Raw genomic sequence first — 17,746 nt, 5'->3', positions numbered from 1 at the left:
GTTGAGACTCAGTTCAGTTTTACTCCACTTTCAATCCAGCTTCCTGCTAATGTATCCTGGGAGGCTTGGGCCACTGTATCTATATCAGAGAATCAGATGGAATTCCTAGCTTCCAGCATCAGCCTGGCCCAGCCCTGACTGTTGAGGCGTGAACCAGCAGATGGCAGATATTCTTTCTTTCTCTCTCTCTCTCTGTCTCTGTTTCCCTCCCATTCAAGAAGATAAAAATAAATGAAAATAAATATTTTTAGATGTCTTAGAGAGAAGAAAAAGTAGAATTCATGGACAATACCTGAAGAATTTGGATGTATACATCTAAATATGAAATATCTTAACTCTCGTTATATGCTACTCAGTCTAAAAAATAATGGTCAGACATTCTTATTTATTAAGATAGTAAACAAGGAAAATTATCGATGGGAATTTCCTGCAAGTTAGAAACAGTTACATTTTGGAATTATCTTCTTAGAGTTTCATTTTGAAATAGATTAAATTTTTATCAGTCTATACATTTAGAAACAACTGAGCAACAATGCAGGAGATTAGGTAATCTTAAGATTCAACACAGTGTTCATTCCTTTCTTCACCTGATATGTGTTCCATTTTTTGCTGTAATACTTTGATCTGGGTAGCATCTATTAGTTAATTTATATCAAAGTTAAATCTGAGTTTAACAACCATTTAGAACTCTCTTTATTTCCATATCTAAGTGCTTCTTGTGAAATAACTGGGAAACTGCTTTTTTCCTAGATATATAACTTTATGATAATTGAAGTCTCAACCCTAATTATATTTTAGATGATGGAAGGGAGAGAAGTAGATTGATTCTAAGGTCAAAATTGGTAGTTTCATTAAAGTATTTCCTTTGTTATAATTATATTCAGAGGACTGAATTCTTATTCATTTTATCAAAACTAGTTAACCTCAACATCTCTCACAGGAAACATCTGATCTATTAATGAAATGAATTTTCCAAAATATTTAATATGTCATAATAGGCTACTTTTGAATTCAAAACTTTTTTAATTGTTTAAAATTCACAGATACTTAAAGTTTTAATAGAAATATATGCCTTGGTGAAATATTGAATTGAAATATTAGAAATAATTATCCTTGGATATTGACATTTCAAACATTTTACAAATGTTACGATGTCTTAATGAAATTGCTATTGCTTATAGAAACAAATTATATTTAATAAATATTAGTTATTTATTTTCTATGTTAGAGATACCTAAGATGAGTGTTTGAAACTCAGTGTAAATATTTTAAACTCTAAAATAGATCATAAGTTCTACGGATGTTCTGTCCTCCATAATCTTTCATCAATTAAAATGACCTGATATTTGAAATTAATTAGTATCTTTTTTAGCATTGAAAATTTATAAGGCAAATAAAGATGCATTAAACACACAATTTACTATATTCCCATCCATTATGCATAAAAAGATACAAATGTTATCTCTGTGTGTAATTATTACACATTTACACACAATGATATGCTGATTAAAACTGCAGCTACACAATATGAATCATTTTGTACTTTAATATTTTTATATAATATTGGCATTGATTTCCAGTATTATACTAATGTATAATAATTGCTTATTTTAATAATGCAGTAACAATATTGTATGGAATTTATAAAACAAAATGAAATGAACACAGGACAAAATGCACATATATTTCCTTATTTGTAGCATAGTGTTGTTTTTAATTCTATTTTGCAAAAATAGAACAGAGTTCCCATAAACCCTTAATTAGCTTTCCTTAGTATTAACTATTCAGGTAACCATAGTACAATTGTGAAAACTTCAAAATCAGTATTTTATAATGCTATTAACTAAACTACACACTTTACTTAGATTGGTATACATTTTACCCTAATATTACTTGTGTTTTATGGACTATTATTCATAGGATAAAGTTATATAATGATTTATATAAAATTTAGAAAGTAACACAAAGAAAATTAATTAATACCTATCCTGTACACTCTGCTAGTTTGAGCATATTTTAAAGATTTATTTTATTTATTTGGAAGACAGAGTTATAGAGAGAGGTAGAGACAGAGACAGTCTTTCATCTGTGGGTTCACTCCTCAGATGGCCACAATATCCAGAGCTGTGCCAATCCAAAGCCAGGAGCCAGGAGCTTCTTCCGGGTCTACCACGTGGTTTCAGGGGCCCAAAGACTTGGGCCATCTACTACTGCTTTCCCAGGCCATAGCAGAGAGCCAGATCAGAAGAGGAGCAGCCGGGATTAGAACTGGTGCTCATATGGGATGCTGGTGCTTCAGGCGAGAGCTTTAACCCGCTGTGCTACAGCGCCAGCCCTGTGCATATTTTGGATGAAATTAGATGTTCTGAAATACTAGTTTAAAAAAATCTTATATTTCTGCACTCATTTATTTTTAGGAATTAACCAATTAAAAACTGGAAGAGGTAAAATATGATATATATATGTATATTTTGCATATTGATCTAGTTAAAATGTCACTACTTATACTACAGTTCTTATACATTGAAGATTAAACAAATAGAGCTGAAATTCTATCACACATTCTCTAGCATGCAACTAAATGAAAAAGAAACTTATAACCCCGAATATCTATTTTTCTAGATGCATGCTTATTGTTTTGGATTAAGCAAAAGCATCAAATACTGGGGAGGTTCTCATTACTGTCTTGATAATGTAACTTTGAGGAAGCCACATAACTGGTTCTTCCTTCAGTTTTACTTTACTGATTTCAAAGCTTTCTATGAATACTAATATAAAATTCCTAAAGTTGCCCAGCACAAGAAAATGACTATTTATACAGTAAAATGTATCTTCCCTTCCCATATTTTACTGGTACATGTCTTGAAATAGAAGACAATTATTTTTTTTTTTTGTGACTCTTCAACAAAGGACAAAGGATATACATGTCTACATATAATTTTATAAATGTAAAATATTAAAATACGTATTAAAATAACTAAAAACTCTCTCTTTCCTCCTGTTCTACAGAACTGCAGAGTAGCTCTTGTGGAAACCCTGGAGTTCCACCCAAAGGTGTTTTGTATGGTACAAGGTTCGACGTTGGTGACAAGATCCGATACAGCTGTGTTACTGGTTATATCCTTGACGGTCACCCTCAACTCACCTGCATAGCCAATTCAGTTAATACAGCCTCCTGGGATTTTCCTGTTCCCATCTGTAGAGGTAACAGTGTTTTATTTGATATTGAGACCAAACTTGTTCAACACAATGAAGGCATTTTTAAAATAAGAGTTATAATCAGTCAGTATATTAAGATAAACAATGTTAGTTGTTGCTCTTTTTACAGAATCTGAAGCAAATGTTGTTATGATGTTTAGAAATTTAATTCAGGCTTTCAAAATCGTTATCTTACTTTCATTGAGAAATATTGACTGGATCTCTGACTCACTTAAAGAATTCCAGTAGAGGACTTAACATGGGTATTTATGAAATTAATAATGTTGTAACATTCAATATTTGTACTATAAGGATTATTTATTTTATGATGAAAACACGATAATATATTTAATGTGAGATTTTACTCTACTTGTAAGTTTAACAAGATTCTCTGCCTCAGTGATAAAAGAAGCCTCTCTGGTCAGAAACAAGGATAGTTTATTATTCAGGAGTAGTACAAGGAGCTAGTGTGTCAGATTTTGTGCCAATTCCCCAGGACCCAGTTCATATAGAACAATAGAGCATGTGATGCCTACATTCATACTAAATGGTGCCACAAGAGATGACTCCTGAGCTTAGGAACCTTATTCTCTTATAATGGGCCATAGCACACCCACCCTTTGTTGGAGGGAGCCACTGTGCTATTTCCTAAGGCTATAAGCAAACCTGTCCTTTATTCTGGTGAAAGACATCATTTGAATCCTCCTTAGCGATTTTCGATACAAACATCTTTGAAATCTCTGATACAAAGAGAAAAATGAAAAGTAGAAATTCTGCACACAAGATGTGCAGAAATCTGTCAGGGCCATGAAGAATTGTCTCCCAAGGCAATGTGTGATGGAAGGGAGGGCATGTACGAACCATTCTGATTCCAAAGCTTGAGCCTGTTACTGCTTTGAAACATCATAAAAATAATTTGCATCTCTCTTTAAAAAGTATTTTTATAATAAGAGGACATGGAGTAATAGACATGAATTTGCCAAAAGGCATATAGTCAGGATTTGTGTGTGTGTGTGTGTGTGTGTATAAACCCCCCAAATCAAAAACACTTGTTAAAATATTTAAAACCATAGCAGGTTTTGGGTGCAGTAGTCAATATGCTACTTGGGACACTGTTATCACATATGGAAGTACTAGAGTTTGAACCTTGGCTCTCTTTTTGATTGCAACTTCCTGCTAATGCACATCCTGGGAGGCAGCAGGTGGTAGCTTCAGCCTGGTCCTTTTTCAGCTGTCCTAACCTTCCAGGCACCTGGGGAGTGAACCACTGGCTGAAAGATCTGTGCACACACATGCACCTGCCTTTCAACTAAGCAAAAATACAAAATTTTAAAAATACTTAAAATATTTAACATTTTAAAACATTCTAACAATAGAGGCTTATGACATGTAAAACCAAGAAGCATTTAGAGGTTTCAATGGAGCATTTTCAACATTACCTGAATATTAATCTCTGTTTTGGGGCTCCTCTACCTCATTCCAGACAATAGACTTTGGAATCAGAAAGACATTATTCTGAATGTTGATTTGCCATTTACTAACGAGAGCCTTTAAAAAAAAAAACTGCTATTTTGGAAACAATTCCTTTAGCTATAATGGTACGAAGAGATAAGGGAAGATACTAAAACATAAATACTGCTAAAAGTTGAATGCGGTGACACGCACCAAGTGTCAGGTATACCCTACATTATTTAAGTTAGCTCTATCATCCACTTATCCTTAACATGTTACTATATCTTGCCTAAAGAAAGGCTACATGGTCAACAAAGATGAATTTGAGATGGATAATATCAAGTATCCCTCTATCTAAGACTAACACTAAAAGCTATTGTTTTGTTGCTGTTTCCATTTTGTTTCCCAGTTAAACTATATTGCCAGAATATATATCCCCTTTTTCCCATTCCTCATTCCCAGGCCCCTGAAGCTTATTTCCTTTAGCTTTCAATGTGACCTGTATCATTTTTCATCTATGATAAAAATGGCATCCGAGTTTTGGAAATGATGCCTGTTTAACTTCAGTCTTCCAAGCTCACCTTATCTTTGATTTGGTAATAATACTAATGAATAACTTTACTCATTCAATGTATTCATTAGTGGTCTACCCTGTGAAAAGCATTTTTCATGTGCTGAACATCAATATATTAAGAAACAATCTGGTCTTCAAGATTCTGTGGTCAGCGGGCAGGCTGTAATATAATCAATTACAGTAATGTGTGATAATTGCATCACTAGCAGAATCTGTAGAATATGCTGGGTATCTTGCTAGGGGAGGTATTAATGTCTCCCAATTGAGTGGAAGGAAGTTCAACTAGGGACAACATTTTAAAAGATTTCATAGAGCATGGCTAAAAATACAGACTATATAGAGCAAGAATATTTTGAATGAGGCTGTAATTCATGTAGAAAATACAAATTTTCATTTCCAGCCTCAAAAGTAGTTCTCATGTGTTACTAATATTCATTGGCTTGGAGTAGAAGCTAAGTCATACTTTATAGAGCATATGATCTAATTTTCTAATTCACAATCTATCTCTCACTAACCAAATTTTTAATTAAAACTTAATAGAGTACTATGTGTGTGGTTGTCATTCATTTCAAAAGAAAAGATAGGAGACTACTCATTCCGTTCCGTGTCTTTCCTCTTCTGTTTTTGCCACTTGATAGCATACTGATTCTTTAATTTATAACTTTGCAGGGGGCTGATCACTCTGTAATGATCTGCTTATTACTTCTCCTGGAGTTTACATAGAGTCTCTCCTTGACAAAACCTTTGCTTTTAAAGAGCTTTTTGATTCTACTTAACAATGATAGTTTAATTAAGAAAAAAATGAACGCCACATCAAACTAGAGGGTATAATGCACGACTTTTTTGTATTTGTTCACGGGGTGAATAAATTTTATTAACACCATCTGGTAGTATTTGGAAAAGGCAGCTAACTGCATACTGCCTATAAAAAGTGAAGCCTAATTCCTATGCCCTAAGTCTGCAATGAAAATACCTGGTGCTCATGTCTTTTGTGCACACCCACTTGACACACATTTCCTTAACATTTATTCCCACTGAGCTTTTATGTGGCCTCAGAGTTCTTCTCAACTCAGTGCTTCTGACACTTCTTACTAATGTAAAGCAGTTGGCAGATAAGGTAACATGGATGTACAATTCCTAGATTAAACATTTTTAAATTCACAAAGAAATGGCATTTTCTATATTATTGCAGGGCAAACTAATAAAACTGTATGTAAAGAGAAACATTATTAGAGTGTACTTAAACCTGGGTTCACACACACAAATTTAACAAACTTTTAAAGATTTATTTGAAAGGCAGAGCCACAGAAGGAGAATGATAGAAAGAGAGGGAAAGGGGGAGTGAGAGTGAGAGAGAGGAAGAGAGAGAGAATGACCATACCAAATCCTGGAGCAGAGACCTCCATCTGGGTTTGCCACGTGGGTTGCAGAGTCCCATGTACTATTGTCATCACCTACTGCTTTCTCAGGCACATTAGCAGGAAGTTGGATCAGAAGCTAAGAAGATATGGGCTGTGGGATATGGGAATCCCAAATGGCAGCTTAACCCGCTGTGCCTCAACACATGCCCCCTCCCACCAAAATCTACAGTTGATGAAAGAATACACTAAGATTCAGGGAGTAAGTCACAGCATATTTAAGACTTATTATGAATGTATCAATGATGGATAAATTGGAAAAATAGTATAGTTTTACATTGTCTTGATGATTTGTGAATATTAATAGCAAGAATAAATCTATACTCCTAAAGTACAGAATGTGATACTGTAATTTCCTGAATCATAAGGATAACAGAGTTAGTGGTAAACTGTTATACAACAAAGAAAAATAGAACTCACATGTCCTGTGGAATATCAAAACGGCCGGCCGGCGCCGCGGCTCACTAGGCTAATCCTCTGCCTAGCGGCGCCGGCACACCGGGTTCTAGTCCCGGTTGGGGCGCCGGATTCTGTCCCGGTTGCCCCTCTTCCAGGCCAGCTCTCTGCTGTGGCCAGGGAGTGCAGTGGAGGATGGCCCAGGTGCTTGGGCCCTGCACCCCATGGGAGACCAGGAAAAGCACCTGGCTCCTGGCTCCTGCCATCGGATCAGCGCGGTGCACCGGCCACAGCGCGCCGGCCGCGGCGGCCATTGGAGGGTGAACCAACGGCAAAGGAAGACTTTTCTCTCTGTCTCTCTCTCTCACTGTCCACTCTGCCTGTCAAAAAAAAAAAAAAATGCCATAAGCCATGCATTAAGAATTCTTTTTGATTGCTTATTTTTTTATTTTCAAACATGTTATTTTAGATATTATATCAGAAAATATCTTACCACAAACTTTGGGTATCAACACGAGGCTTTCCATTATTATGTGAGAAACATTATTCAGGCCCTTTTACTTTTACTGGCCCTAATTCCTTTAGGTAATGTCTCTTAAGTATATTTGATATTAAGGATGAAACCATTTTGTGAATGTCTTTTAATAAGCAAGCAGACTAAGCATATAGAACTTGGTAACAAGATTATATCTCCACCTCAAAGCCTATAGAAAAATTTCAGGGATGTCAGCCCATAAGAAAAAAATTACAAGTGTTTTTTCCTGCTGTTTATCCCACCCTGGAAACACAAGCTATTCCAACAGCAATCAGGCCAAGACTCAGTTGCTCTCTCATGGACCTAATCTTGTTTTGGAAATTTCACTTGTTGATTAAATGATGCAAGTTTTCTCATATTGTTTTAGTGGTATCCAGCAGGATGGAAACCAGGTCACAAGAAATGTCTGTAAGGACAGAAGGTCTATTAGTTGATCTGTTTGTGTGGTGTCCATTGCATCAAAAATTGAATATTTTTACTTATCTTGGATTATCACAGAGATTAAAGAAATTATAGTGAATGAGATAATATTTTTGAAATATTAGTATAATGGTTAGCCCATGGAAGCTGGCAAAAGCTGCTGTTTCTAAATAGAAGTGTTGTATTTGAAATAGCATGTGTAAGTAATAGCTATCATTTATTATGTTATATTTGTGTTTTCCATATTTTAAAATATCTATCAAGTAAAAAATGTTCCTGGGGCTCCAATATAACATAAACTAGTTTTAAAATAAGACAGGAAAAGTTCTAGAAAGAGTTGTCTGTGGACTAATAAAAGCCTTGGCTTGTTCACATTCTGCCATTGAGAAGATACAGAACCTTACTCTAGATATTTCATTTATCAGATCTCAGTTTTTCATTTGTGTAAGTAGTTCCACCTATTTTACACTGTTAAGGTAAAGATCATATTAGTGGATATATGTAAAATACTTATACTACAGTATTTAACAGGTAATAATTACCACCTTATTTCTATCATTGTTATGGCCAAAACAAGACAAACATGCTAAGATTTACCCATGAAGATGTGTTGTTTAATAGGAAAATAGCACTGAGACATGGAGTGCTTGAAAATTGATAGAAAAAGAGAATGATGTGTTTCAGTCATAGGACCTCACAGGCAATGGAATTAATTTTTCTGAGTTGTAGCAACTGAAATAAACCATAAGTCCCACATTAACCCAATAAATTAGGTTCGAATCAGCAAGTAATATGCATCATAATGAAAATATTTCTCAAAAGTGATATAGCATTTCTAGTTATTTATTTCTGGATATTCTCAAACTTGAAGTTATATTCAATAATTAGGTTCATATATATTTAGAATTCAGTACTCACAAAACACTGCTAAGTATAATAATGGAGTCTGTAGAGCTCCAGGCTTCACGAAACTCACAGTCTGTTGACTATGGGAGCTATGTATTTAAAGGATGAATTAATTGGTGGTCTATTGCCTATATATATATATATATATATATATATATATACACTCTAATTTCATGCAGAAAGATAGACTATATAAGCAATATGTACCAGCTTTCCATGTGTTTCTTATTTTCAGAGAGGAAAATCAGAACTGCCCTTTCTGACCATGTAATCACTCTGTGCTCTGCTGCAATAATCAGCCATAAATTTAACATTCAACTCACACATTATTTTTCCCACTTTGCATTTGTAGATTACATCTTTCTCCTTTCATGAAGTTGTTTGTGTTTCTTTGTGTTTCTATTATGCATATAATAATTCAAAATTTTTATTGGCTTACTCTACTGTTTAAATGTTTTCATTCCTTCATCTATCATCATTATTTCAACCTATTCTATTTCCTTCCACTAAAGAGAGAATCGTTACATCTTTATGAGTTATAATATTGCATGCTATGATAATATATTGTTAATTTAGAGTGTTCTTTTTCTATAATGGAATGATCTTCATATGTTACTTTTTCTGTGCAATTTCCACAAAATAGCTGATGTGTATTCTTAAAATAAAATACGAAAGTCAGTTACTTTTTCAGGCAACTAACTCATAACTGTCTATGCGAATTCTGTGTAACATTGGGCCATATGTTTCTAAGAAGACTTTTGTTTATTTGAAGTATTTTTGCTTATATATTTTTGGCAAATACATATTTAAAAGAAAATTTTATTTTATATATCCAGATTGTATAGAGAAAAGTTATATTTTTAAAGAAAATATACCAGATAGTGTAATAATGTTCCCAAAACAAAAACAGAAATTTATGAACTAAAATTCATTTTTAACACAAGTCTACATTCTATGACATGTACAAAGAAGGACAAATTATATTTTATTGGTGTTCAAGGATCATTCAAAAGATTATATAGGACCTTGACTTAAGAAAAAAATGGTGGAACATGCTTAGTCAAAATATATTGACAGCTTCAAAATCCCCTATGGTGAAATAGACTGTTCAGTGCATGACAAGAGTCTTGAAAAGCAATCATCTAACTTCCTGCTAGCATAAAAACTCAGTGAACCACGGCAATGACCATCTGGTATTCTGTCTCTCTTTGTAAAGCCACCACTCTAAAGATGAACTAAAATACTTTATGATAAATTAATACAGGAAGGAAATTGATAGCCACCAAAGACTGAATATTTTAGTGAACTTACCCTTTGTTGAAGGTCCTCTGTACTTTGTGCTAAAAAAAAATAATAATAAGAATTTATCTGAGTGATTCAGGCAGGACTTTGCAAATTTTTGGTCTTGGACTCTTTCTTCTCTGAGTATCTTTATTGGTCACCAATTAATGTGAAGATTGTATGTAGTTGAGGCAGTGCTGAGAATTCTTACATGCAGTTAATTATAGAGAAAAAAAATCTAAATCTTGAAGCATGAGTGCCTTCAAAAACTCTACCTTTTGGCTCAATGTGCTAAAAAAATCTAATTACTCACTGTTCTCAAAAATCTAAAAGCTTCCTATCAATACTCTTCAGGTTTTCCCAATTACAAATCTGAAACAAAAGAAAATAAATTTTATTTTTATTACATAGTTTTCAAGTATATAGAGCTAGCTCTCAATATCTTACATCCTGAAGTGATCTTCAGTGTTTTTCTACAGTTTTTGTTGTTCTTGCTTTTCTGCACCAATTTCTCTTATTTTTGACGAAGGCAATTTTTTTTTTATTTACTGCTTCTTACACTTGTTTAAATCACCATAGTATTGAATCTAAATTAAAATGTTTAGGTATTTACATTAAAATTATAGCTAATTTTAAAAAATACTTGATGCAGCATAATACATGTAGAAAAGTAACAAATTTAGTTCAAATAAAGAACAATGTCAAGAGAAAATAAAAGAAGGAAAGTAAGATGAAAAAAGAGAAAGAGTAATATACAAAATTCAAGTTCAGAATTTTTATATTCTTGTTAGAATCAGAATTAAATTTGGGTTTTATTCGTTTGGCAACCAAAAAAAATAAAAGAAAGAAAACCTAAATATCTACACACACAGTTAGGTCATCCTCTTACAAAATAATTTGTAATGTAAAAACAAACTTATTCATAGAATGAGAAATTTCTTTTGTAGTACATTATTGGGAAAGCATAACATATTCTCATGATCTGTATCTTCTATAATGTAAGTATTACAAACTAGGGGAAATATGGTTCCGAAGGCTGCATCAAATACTGAAGCACAAATGAAGCCTTGATGTTGAAAAGATCAAGTGCTGTATTTATAGAACCACTATAATCAAAACACAGTACCTAAATCACTGGCAAAGTGCAAGTGATGTACAATTTGAATATCTAGATTCAGTTCTAATCTAATCTTTGCGTACTTAAAAATTTGAATATATTTTCAATAATCTGAAAACACAGCCAAAATTTTAATGCTTCTCCATCAATATGATCTTAATTTCATTTATATATTATCATCCAATGTAGGCCTAATTTATAAAATAAGCTAGTTTTTTTACATTTTCAGATTTACATATGAAATGCAATAAATATAAATACAGTTGACAAAGATTTTATTCATGGCACTAATATGTGGTTACATGTTCTTATAAACAATATTGCTTACATGTTAATGCTTAACTTTTCTGAAATTGTTATGATTTCATCTCTCATAACCCTTTCTAAAATGTTGCCTGCTGCTGTTTGTATCTGCAATTAAAAGTGATTCTAAACAGTGGAAATGAGGTCATTGTCAATGCAACTGAATATTTAGAAGATTATCACATTACAAAATACTACAATTGAATAAAAGTATTTCTCATTTTATTACTCTACCCTGTTTTATTCAAAACACACGATGCAATCACTGAAATATTACTCATAACACATAAAATTATAAAATGAGATGTTGCTGTTAAGACAGATAATATGCTGACATTTATATTATAACAAATATCTACTTAAATAAAATGTCATGGAAGATCAGAGGCAACTGAAAATTTTATCTTGCTGAATGTCAGATTAATCTTGATGGAAAATTGAAAAATAACTTACAGGTTCATGTTTTATTGCTTTCTTCCATTTTATTCTTTACATTTAATGAGTACTTTTGGGCATGGGAGGCAATGAGTTTTGTAAACATCTACATGTAGTAACCTATTTAATCTTCATACCCATGTTGTACAGTAGATGGTATATAGGAAACTGGAGATGGTTAAAAAAGTTTCACAGGTGGGCCAGCACTGTGGCACAGTGGTTAAAGTCCTAGCCTGAAGCACTGGAATCCTGTATAGGCACCAGTTTGAGGCCCTGCTGCTCCACTTCCAATCCAGCTCTCTGCTATGGCCTGGGAGAGCAGTGGAAGATGGCCCAAGTTCTTGGGCCCCTGCACCCACGTGGGAGACCCAGAGGAGGCTCCTGGTTCCTGGCTTCTGATTGGTGCAGCTCTGGTTGTTGCAGCCATCTGGAGAGTGAACCAACGGATAGAAGACCTTTCTCTCTGTCTCTACCTCTCTCTGTAACTCTCTTTCAAAAAAAGAAAGAAAAAGAAAGAAAGAAAGAAAGAAAGAAAGAAAGAAAGAAAGAAAGAAAGAAAGATTGATGCACAGGCCCAAGCATATAGTAAAGGGCAGAGCTGGGATTCGAATTCAAGTAAGTAGTCTCCAGTATCATACTCTTTTTTTAAAGATTTATTCATTTATTTGAAAGGCAGAGTTACAAAGACAGAGGCAGAGACAGAGAGGTCTTCCATTTGCTGGTTCACTCCTCAAATGGCCTCCATGGCCAGAACTGGTCCGATCTGAAGCTAGGAGCCAAGAGCCAGGAGCTTCTTCTGGGTCTCCCACGCGGGTGCAAGGGTCCAAGAATTTGGACCATCTTCTACTGCTTTCCTAGGCCATATCAGAGAGCTGGATGGGAAGTGGAGCAGCTGGGACTTGAACTGGGTGCCCATATGGGATGCCGGCACTGTTGGCTTTACCCACTCTGCCACAGTGCCGGCCCCAAGTATCATACTCTTTAGTTACTATATTATTCTACTTTTCCCACTGTCTTAATTACAAAACTTTCTCATTTTTTCTAATCTTAGCATATATAAATACTGCCATTTTCTCTTATATAAAATCCAATGAACCACACAATCAAAAATTCTTAATTTTAGAAAATCCTACTCCCTGGGGCTACTGTTCTGTTTCTTCTCTTTATTTCCATTCAACATTTATTATAAATAGTCTCTCCTTGTTTATTCTTATTCTCTCCTCATCAAATAATTCTTCAAACTTTCAAGGTGTTTCAAAGGCTTAAAATAGAACAAGCATTTTCTAAGGCCAGGGAACAAACGTTTTAGTCATAAAGAATGTGAATAATAATGTAAATGTTTATGATTGTATAATGTAACATGTCACTTTGGGAAACTAAAAGTGAGTTGACTTTAACTGGTGGAAGTCAATACAGAGAAGAGTTGTGACAATTATAGTCGAGAAGATTTGTTGCAATAATGCTTTGGAAAATTTTGAAGACCAGACCAGTGTTTGAAACATACTCCCTAAACATGTGCAAGGCAAGAGATATATTTAAATTGTTAAGATGGTAAGCATGTTTTTTTTGACAGTATCACAACTACTATTAAGCAAAAAGTAACGATCATAAAGGAGAGACAGCCATAGAAGAGAGGTTCATATTCTCTATTTCTGCACATATACAACAATTTGCACAGTATAGAATAATTGAGGAAAATTTCTCTTTTTTACATTTCAACAATAACAACACAGCTCGTGTTTACTATAGTCCATGTTGTAAGTAAAATTCTAAGGATTAGATATGAATTACTTATTTTCTTTAAAAACTTAACAATAAGTTACTTTGATTATTCTCCTTATAGGTATCAAAACTAAAGTTAGTAGAAGTTTGAAAAAAAAAAAAACAACTGTGAACATACATACTGAAAAAGAAGGAATTAAAATCTGGCCACCAGAACTCTTTTCATAACATATTATAAATTTTAAATTTCCAGTGATGGTATTTTTCCCATGCATAGTACTTTGAACTCATTGAAATAAGACTATATCAATCACTTGTCAAGAGGAAATGAGTTCATTATGACTATCTTTGACATATCAATATTTGAGCATCTAAGAATACTCAGTGGATTCCCATTAGCAAGGAACAATGTGAGTGGTTATTGACATCCACCTTAGTGATAAGTAAAAATTTAAGAATATTCTGCAATTGACCCTGAGACACTGCAGCAGAGAGGCCCTCTGTAATTCTTTTTGGTACTATCTTTCCTTCTTCATAAGTTTTAGAATTTTCAGTGCATGATCTGATTTGAGTCCACATCCATTCCTGGAACATAACATACAGTACTTATTTCAGATGACCCCCTTAAAGATTAAGAAGAAAATGTCTACGTAATATTCAGAAACTAGATGTAACAGGGCATGGGCAAGATTTGTGATTTCCTTAACAACATTCAATAATCTGAATGGGAAAGTTTTCGGTTGTTTAGGAATAGAAAGTAGAGTAGCAAAATAGGAAATCTTTAATTATTGCAATATGACAAAACACCTTGAGTACTGTAGTCATCAATGTGTACTGAATTCAAAAAACTAATACCATCATACCTACTCTACCTACTGAATTAATGTAATCACCTAATATGTATTAATAAGATTTGAATTTTTAGAAATCTTCTATTGATGATAATTTTAAATAAATTTGCTGACTCTTTATAGGTTGAGCATGGAAGTAAAACTCACCAAGATTATTTCTATATTATTATAGTATAAATTATAATTCTCTAAATTATATCCTTTTAAAATTTATAAGACCAAAGTTATTTATATGAGGTTAAGAAAGTATCTGACTCCACAAATTTAAAACCTTATTATTTCTATCAGTGATCACTGATTTTAAAAAACAGTGAGTTGTAGCTTTCATACACATTTATAAAAGTGTCTATGACCATCATGCATTCACTCTCTCATATGGCTTTCTGAGAGTTGTTTTTCATGACTAGTTTATGGGAGGTGAAATTCACCTTCCTCATACTCTGATTTAAGTGCTAGCAAGAGTAGTAAGGGCAGGACACTTTCACTGTGTTTTCTCATTCAAACAATAATGAAATCAATTTATTTCCCACAGAGTTAACCGAGTAACCTGTAAGTGTATTTTCTATTATTTTGTTAGAACAAATTATTATTGAGGAGTATTTAGGTCATCTAATGAGAACTTCTGTCTGTTTCATTGATTTTTTTTCTTAATTAAATTTAGGCTAACTCCTGCCTTGTGGATAATTCAGCTCAAGAAAGATATTATAATGGAAATCTATGGAGATGTTTGAGATAAGGTATTTCAGTTCAGATAAAAAAACTAAGAGCTTGAGAAATATTAAGAAATCTTGAAAGTTGTGCATTTTATTAATACATTAGAAATGAACTAATTATGAGTTGTTAGAATAGGCAAGGTCACACAATAGTACCAAATAACCCTACAATTTCAGTAACATCACAAAATGGTAGTTTATTTCTTGGGCAATGGTGTAGAACAAGTAAACTCTGCTTACCACAGTCACTGGGGAATTCTGAAATAGAGAGGCCCCTTCTTAGACGCGTTCCCTTAATTGCTGTGGCAGAAAGTAAACAAATGAAGAAACCACAAGTAGTAACCAGTCACTTATTTTTATGTTTTGATAAGGAATGCCACAAGGTATGCCTATTTATATTTCATTGATCAAAACAAGTCACGTGACTAGGCTTTGTACTTTAAAAAGTGCTGAGTTGTATAAGCCTACCACAAATCCAGATGAAGAAACAGAATTGTATACATCCAAAATATCTACCACATGACTTCAAGGAACAGATGTTATATCTAGAATTCCTATGAAGGATTTCCCCATAATAAAAAAGAAGCATAAATATTGGCCAATAGCTAATATTACAAAGATGCTTATTTATTACAAGATGTTTAAATAATGTGTGGGAAGCTCATTAGAAAATCATTCCAATTTTAACAAGATAATATGCTACAATGTTCTTAATTTTTGTCCATCACTTTTCCTCTTAAAGTTTTGAAAAATGTTAATTGCTCAATATATAATAAATATTTCATATCATTGGTTTTATAGTATATCTATTTACAAGGTTATACATATGTATATAGATATATACATATATCAGTATATATCTTTTCATAGTGTAATATTTTACATCCAATTCCCATAGTGATAAAAACTCTTGAGCTTGGTTTTGCATATATACTCTGGGATAGGATTTTTGACTTTTGAAAGATTGAAAGAAAATATCATTATTTGTTTCAATTCGTTTAAAGAATGATATTGGTTTAACATGTATTTGAAAATTATGAGCTTTCACAGAGACAATTAAAGTAATGGTTTTCAACTTTATTTTATTATGTCCTCTTTTTATGAGTTGATAAATGAAGAATTTGAAAGCCAGAAAAAAATATATGGTGGACCTTCACTTAGAGTTTATGTGGTTTACCAATGTTTTTGTTTCTTATTTCTGTCCCTATGTTCACAGTAGAATCAGTAGAATCAGGCTTTCTTCCTGCTGACTGTTTTAGACATTTTGGTTTGTTTGTTAGGTCTGGAAGCGTTGGCATCATGTAGGTTTAGTACAGACTTTATAATTTATTCAATTATAATTTTCAGCACAATCAGTGGTAATTGCAATATATTTTTCTAGATCTTTCTGAGCAAACACTTTCTGTGTGAAGACCATTGCTCCTTTCAAAAACTACTTATGTTTGAAAATTATTTCAAAATTCCTCATGACAAAAGGTGATTTAGAAATATAGTCCAAAGCATTGTATTTTCCTGGAACCTTACTAGGGCAGAAAAGTTAAAGTCTAAATTTCAGAACAATGCTTATTTAGCTTTGTAACATTTCAAAGAATAGAATAAATTTGATTTCTTTGCTTTTCTAATGAAGTAGCTATTTTAAAAATTATCACAAAATTAGATTTAAATCCAGCATAAAGAAGTTATGCATTCAGAAGGCTTTGCTTATTATATATATATAGCATTCTCTCAAATTTTAACTATTTCTGCATTCTGAGCATCTGATTCTGAAATACTAAATGTGAACACAGAAAACAAATGAAATAAATGATTGTTTTCTTTAATTCCATCCGTTGTCCAACATACTTAATATACACTTCTAAAAACATATTTAAGGACCTTAAATATGAATAATACACAATGCTATTTTAAAAATTAATTATTTTGCATATGTAAACTATATCTGATTAATAACTACTATATTACAGCTTATAGAAAGTTTCCAGATTTTCATTTATTTTAGTGAAATCAAAAATAAAAATAGAATACTGTGCAAAACTATGAAAATTTTGAGATTTTTTCCAACTTTACTGCTTAGTAGCCAGTTTGCCACAGCATCATGAAAATGGTAATAGACATGAGATTTCTAGGTCAGAGACAAAGTCTTTATTTTTCAAAGCACAGCAAACAGTGTCAGCTCCATAGTCAAAACAGTTCTCGAACAAGTTGATTTTAAGTACCACAAGTCAAATGGGAAGCACCAGAAGTAGATTTTCTATATGTGATGAATTTGTGTCACAGTGAGGAATCCTGAGTTTAGCAAACACCTATATTGTATTTTAATATTTTGGGAACTGCCATCACATTTTTCACAGTGGTGGCACAATTTACATTCTGACTAGCAGTCCACATGCCTTCCAATTTCTCCACACTCTCACCACCAGTTTTA

General features: G+C 33.0%; 1 protein-coding gene across 3 annotated transcripts in view; it reads left to right on the top strand.

The window, feature by feature from the left end:
- The window catches only part of CSMD3 (CUB and Sushi multiple domains 3), a 1,281,859-nt gene that overhangs the window by 279,604 nt on the left and 984,509 nt on the right, over positions 1 to 17,746 (top strand). For all 3 annotated transcript variants that reach the window (XM_051844770.3, XM_051844772.3, XM_051844771.3), the window contains exon 4: positions 3,010 to 3,204. In XM_051844770.3, the coding sequence (XP_051700730.2) occupies positions 3,010 to 3,204 (195 nt within the window). The remainder of the gene's footprint in view (positions 1 to 3,009; positions 3,205 to 17,746) is intronic.

Source organism: Oryctolagus cuniculus, chromosome 6, assembly GCF_051225735.1.
Source record: "Oryctolagus cuniculus isolate XC-2025 breed Fujian yellow rabbit chromosome 6, ASM5122573v1, whole genome shotgun sequence".
Taxonomy (NCBI): domain Eukaryota; kingdom Metazoa; phylum Chordata; class Mammalia; order Lagomorpha; family Leporidae; genus Oryctolagus; species Oryctolagus cuniculus.
This window is presented reverse-complemented; position numbering and strand designations above follow the sequence as displayed.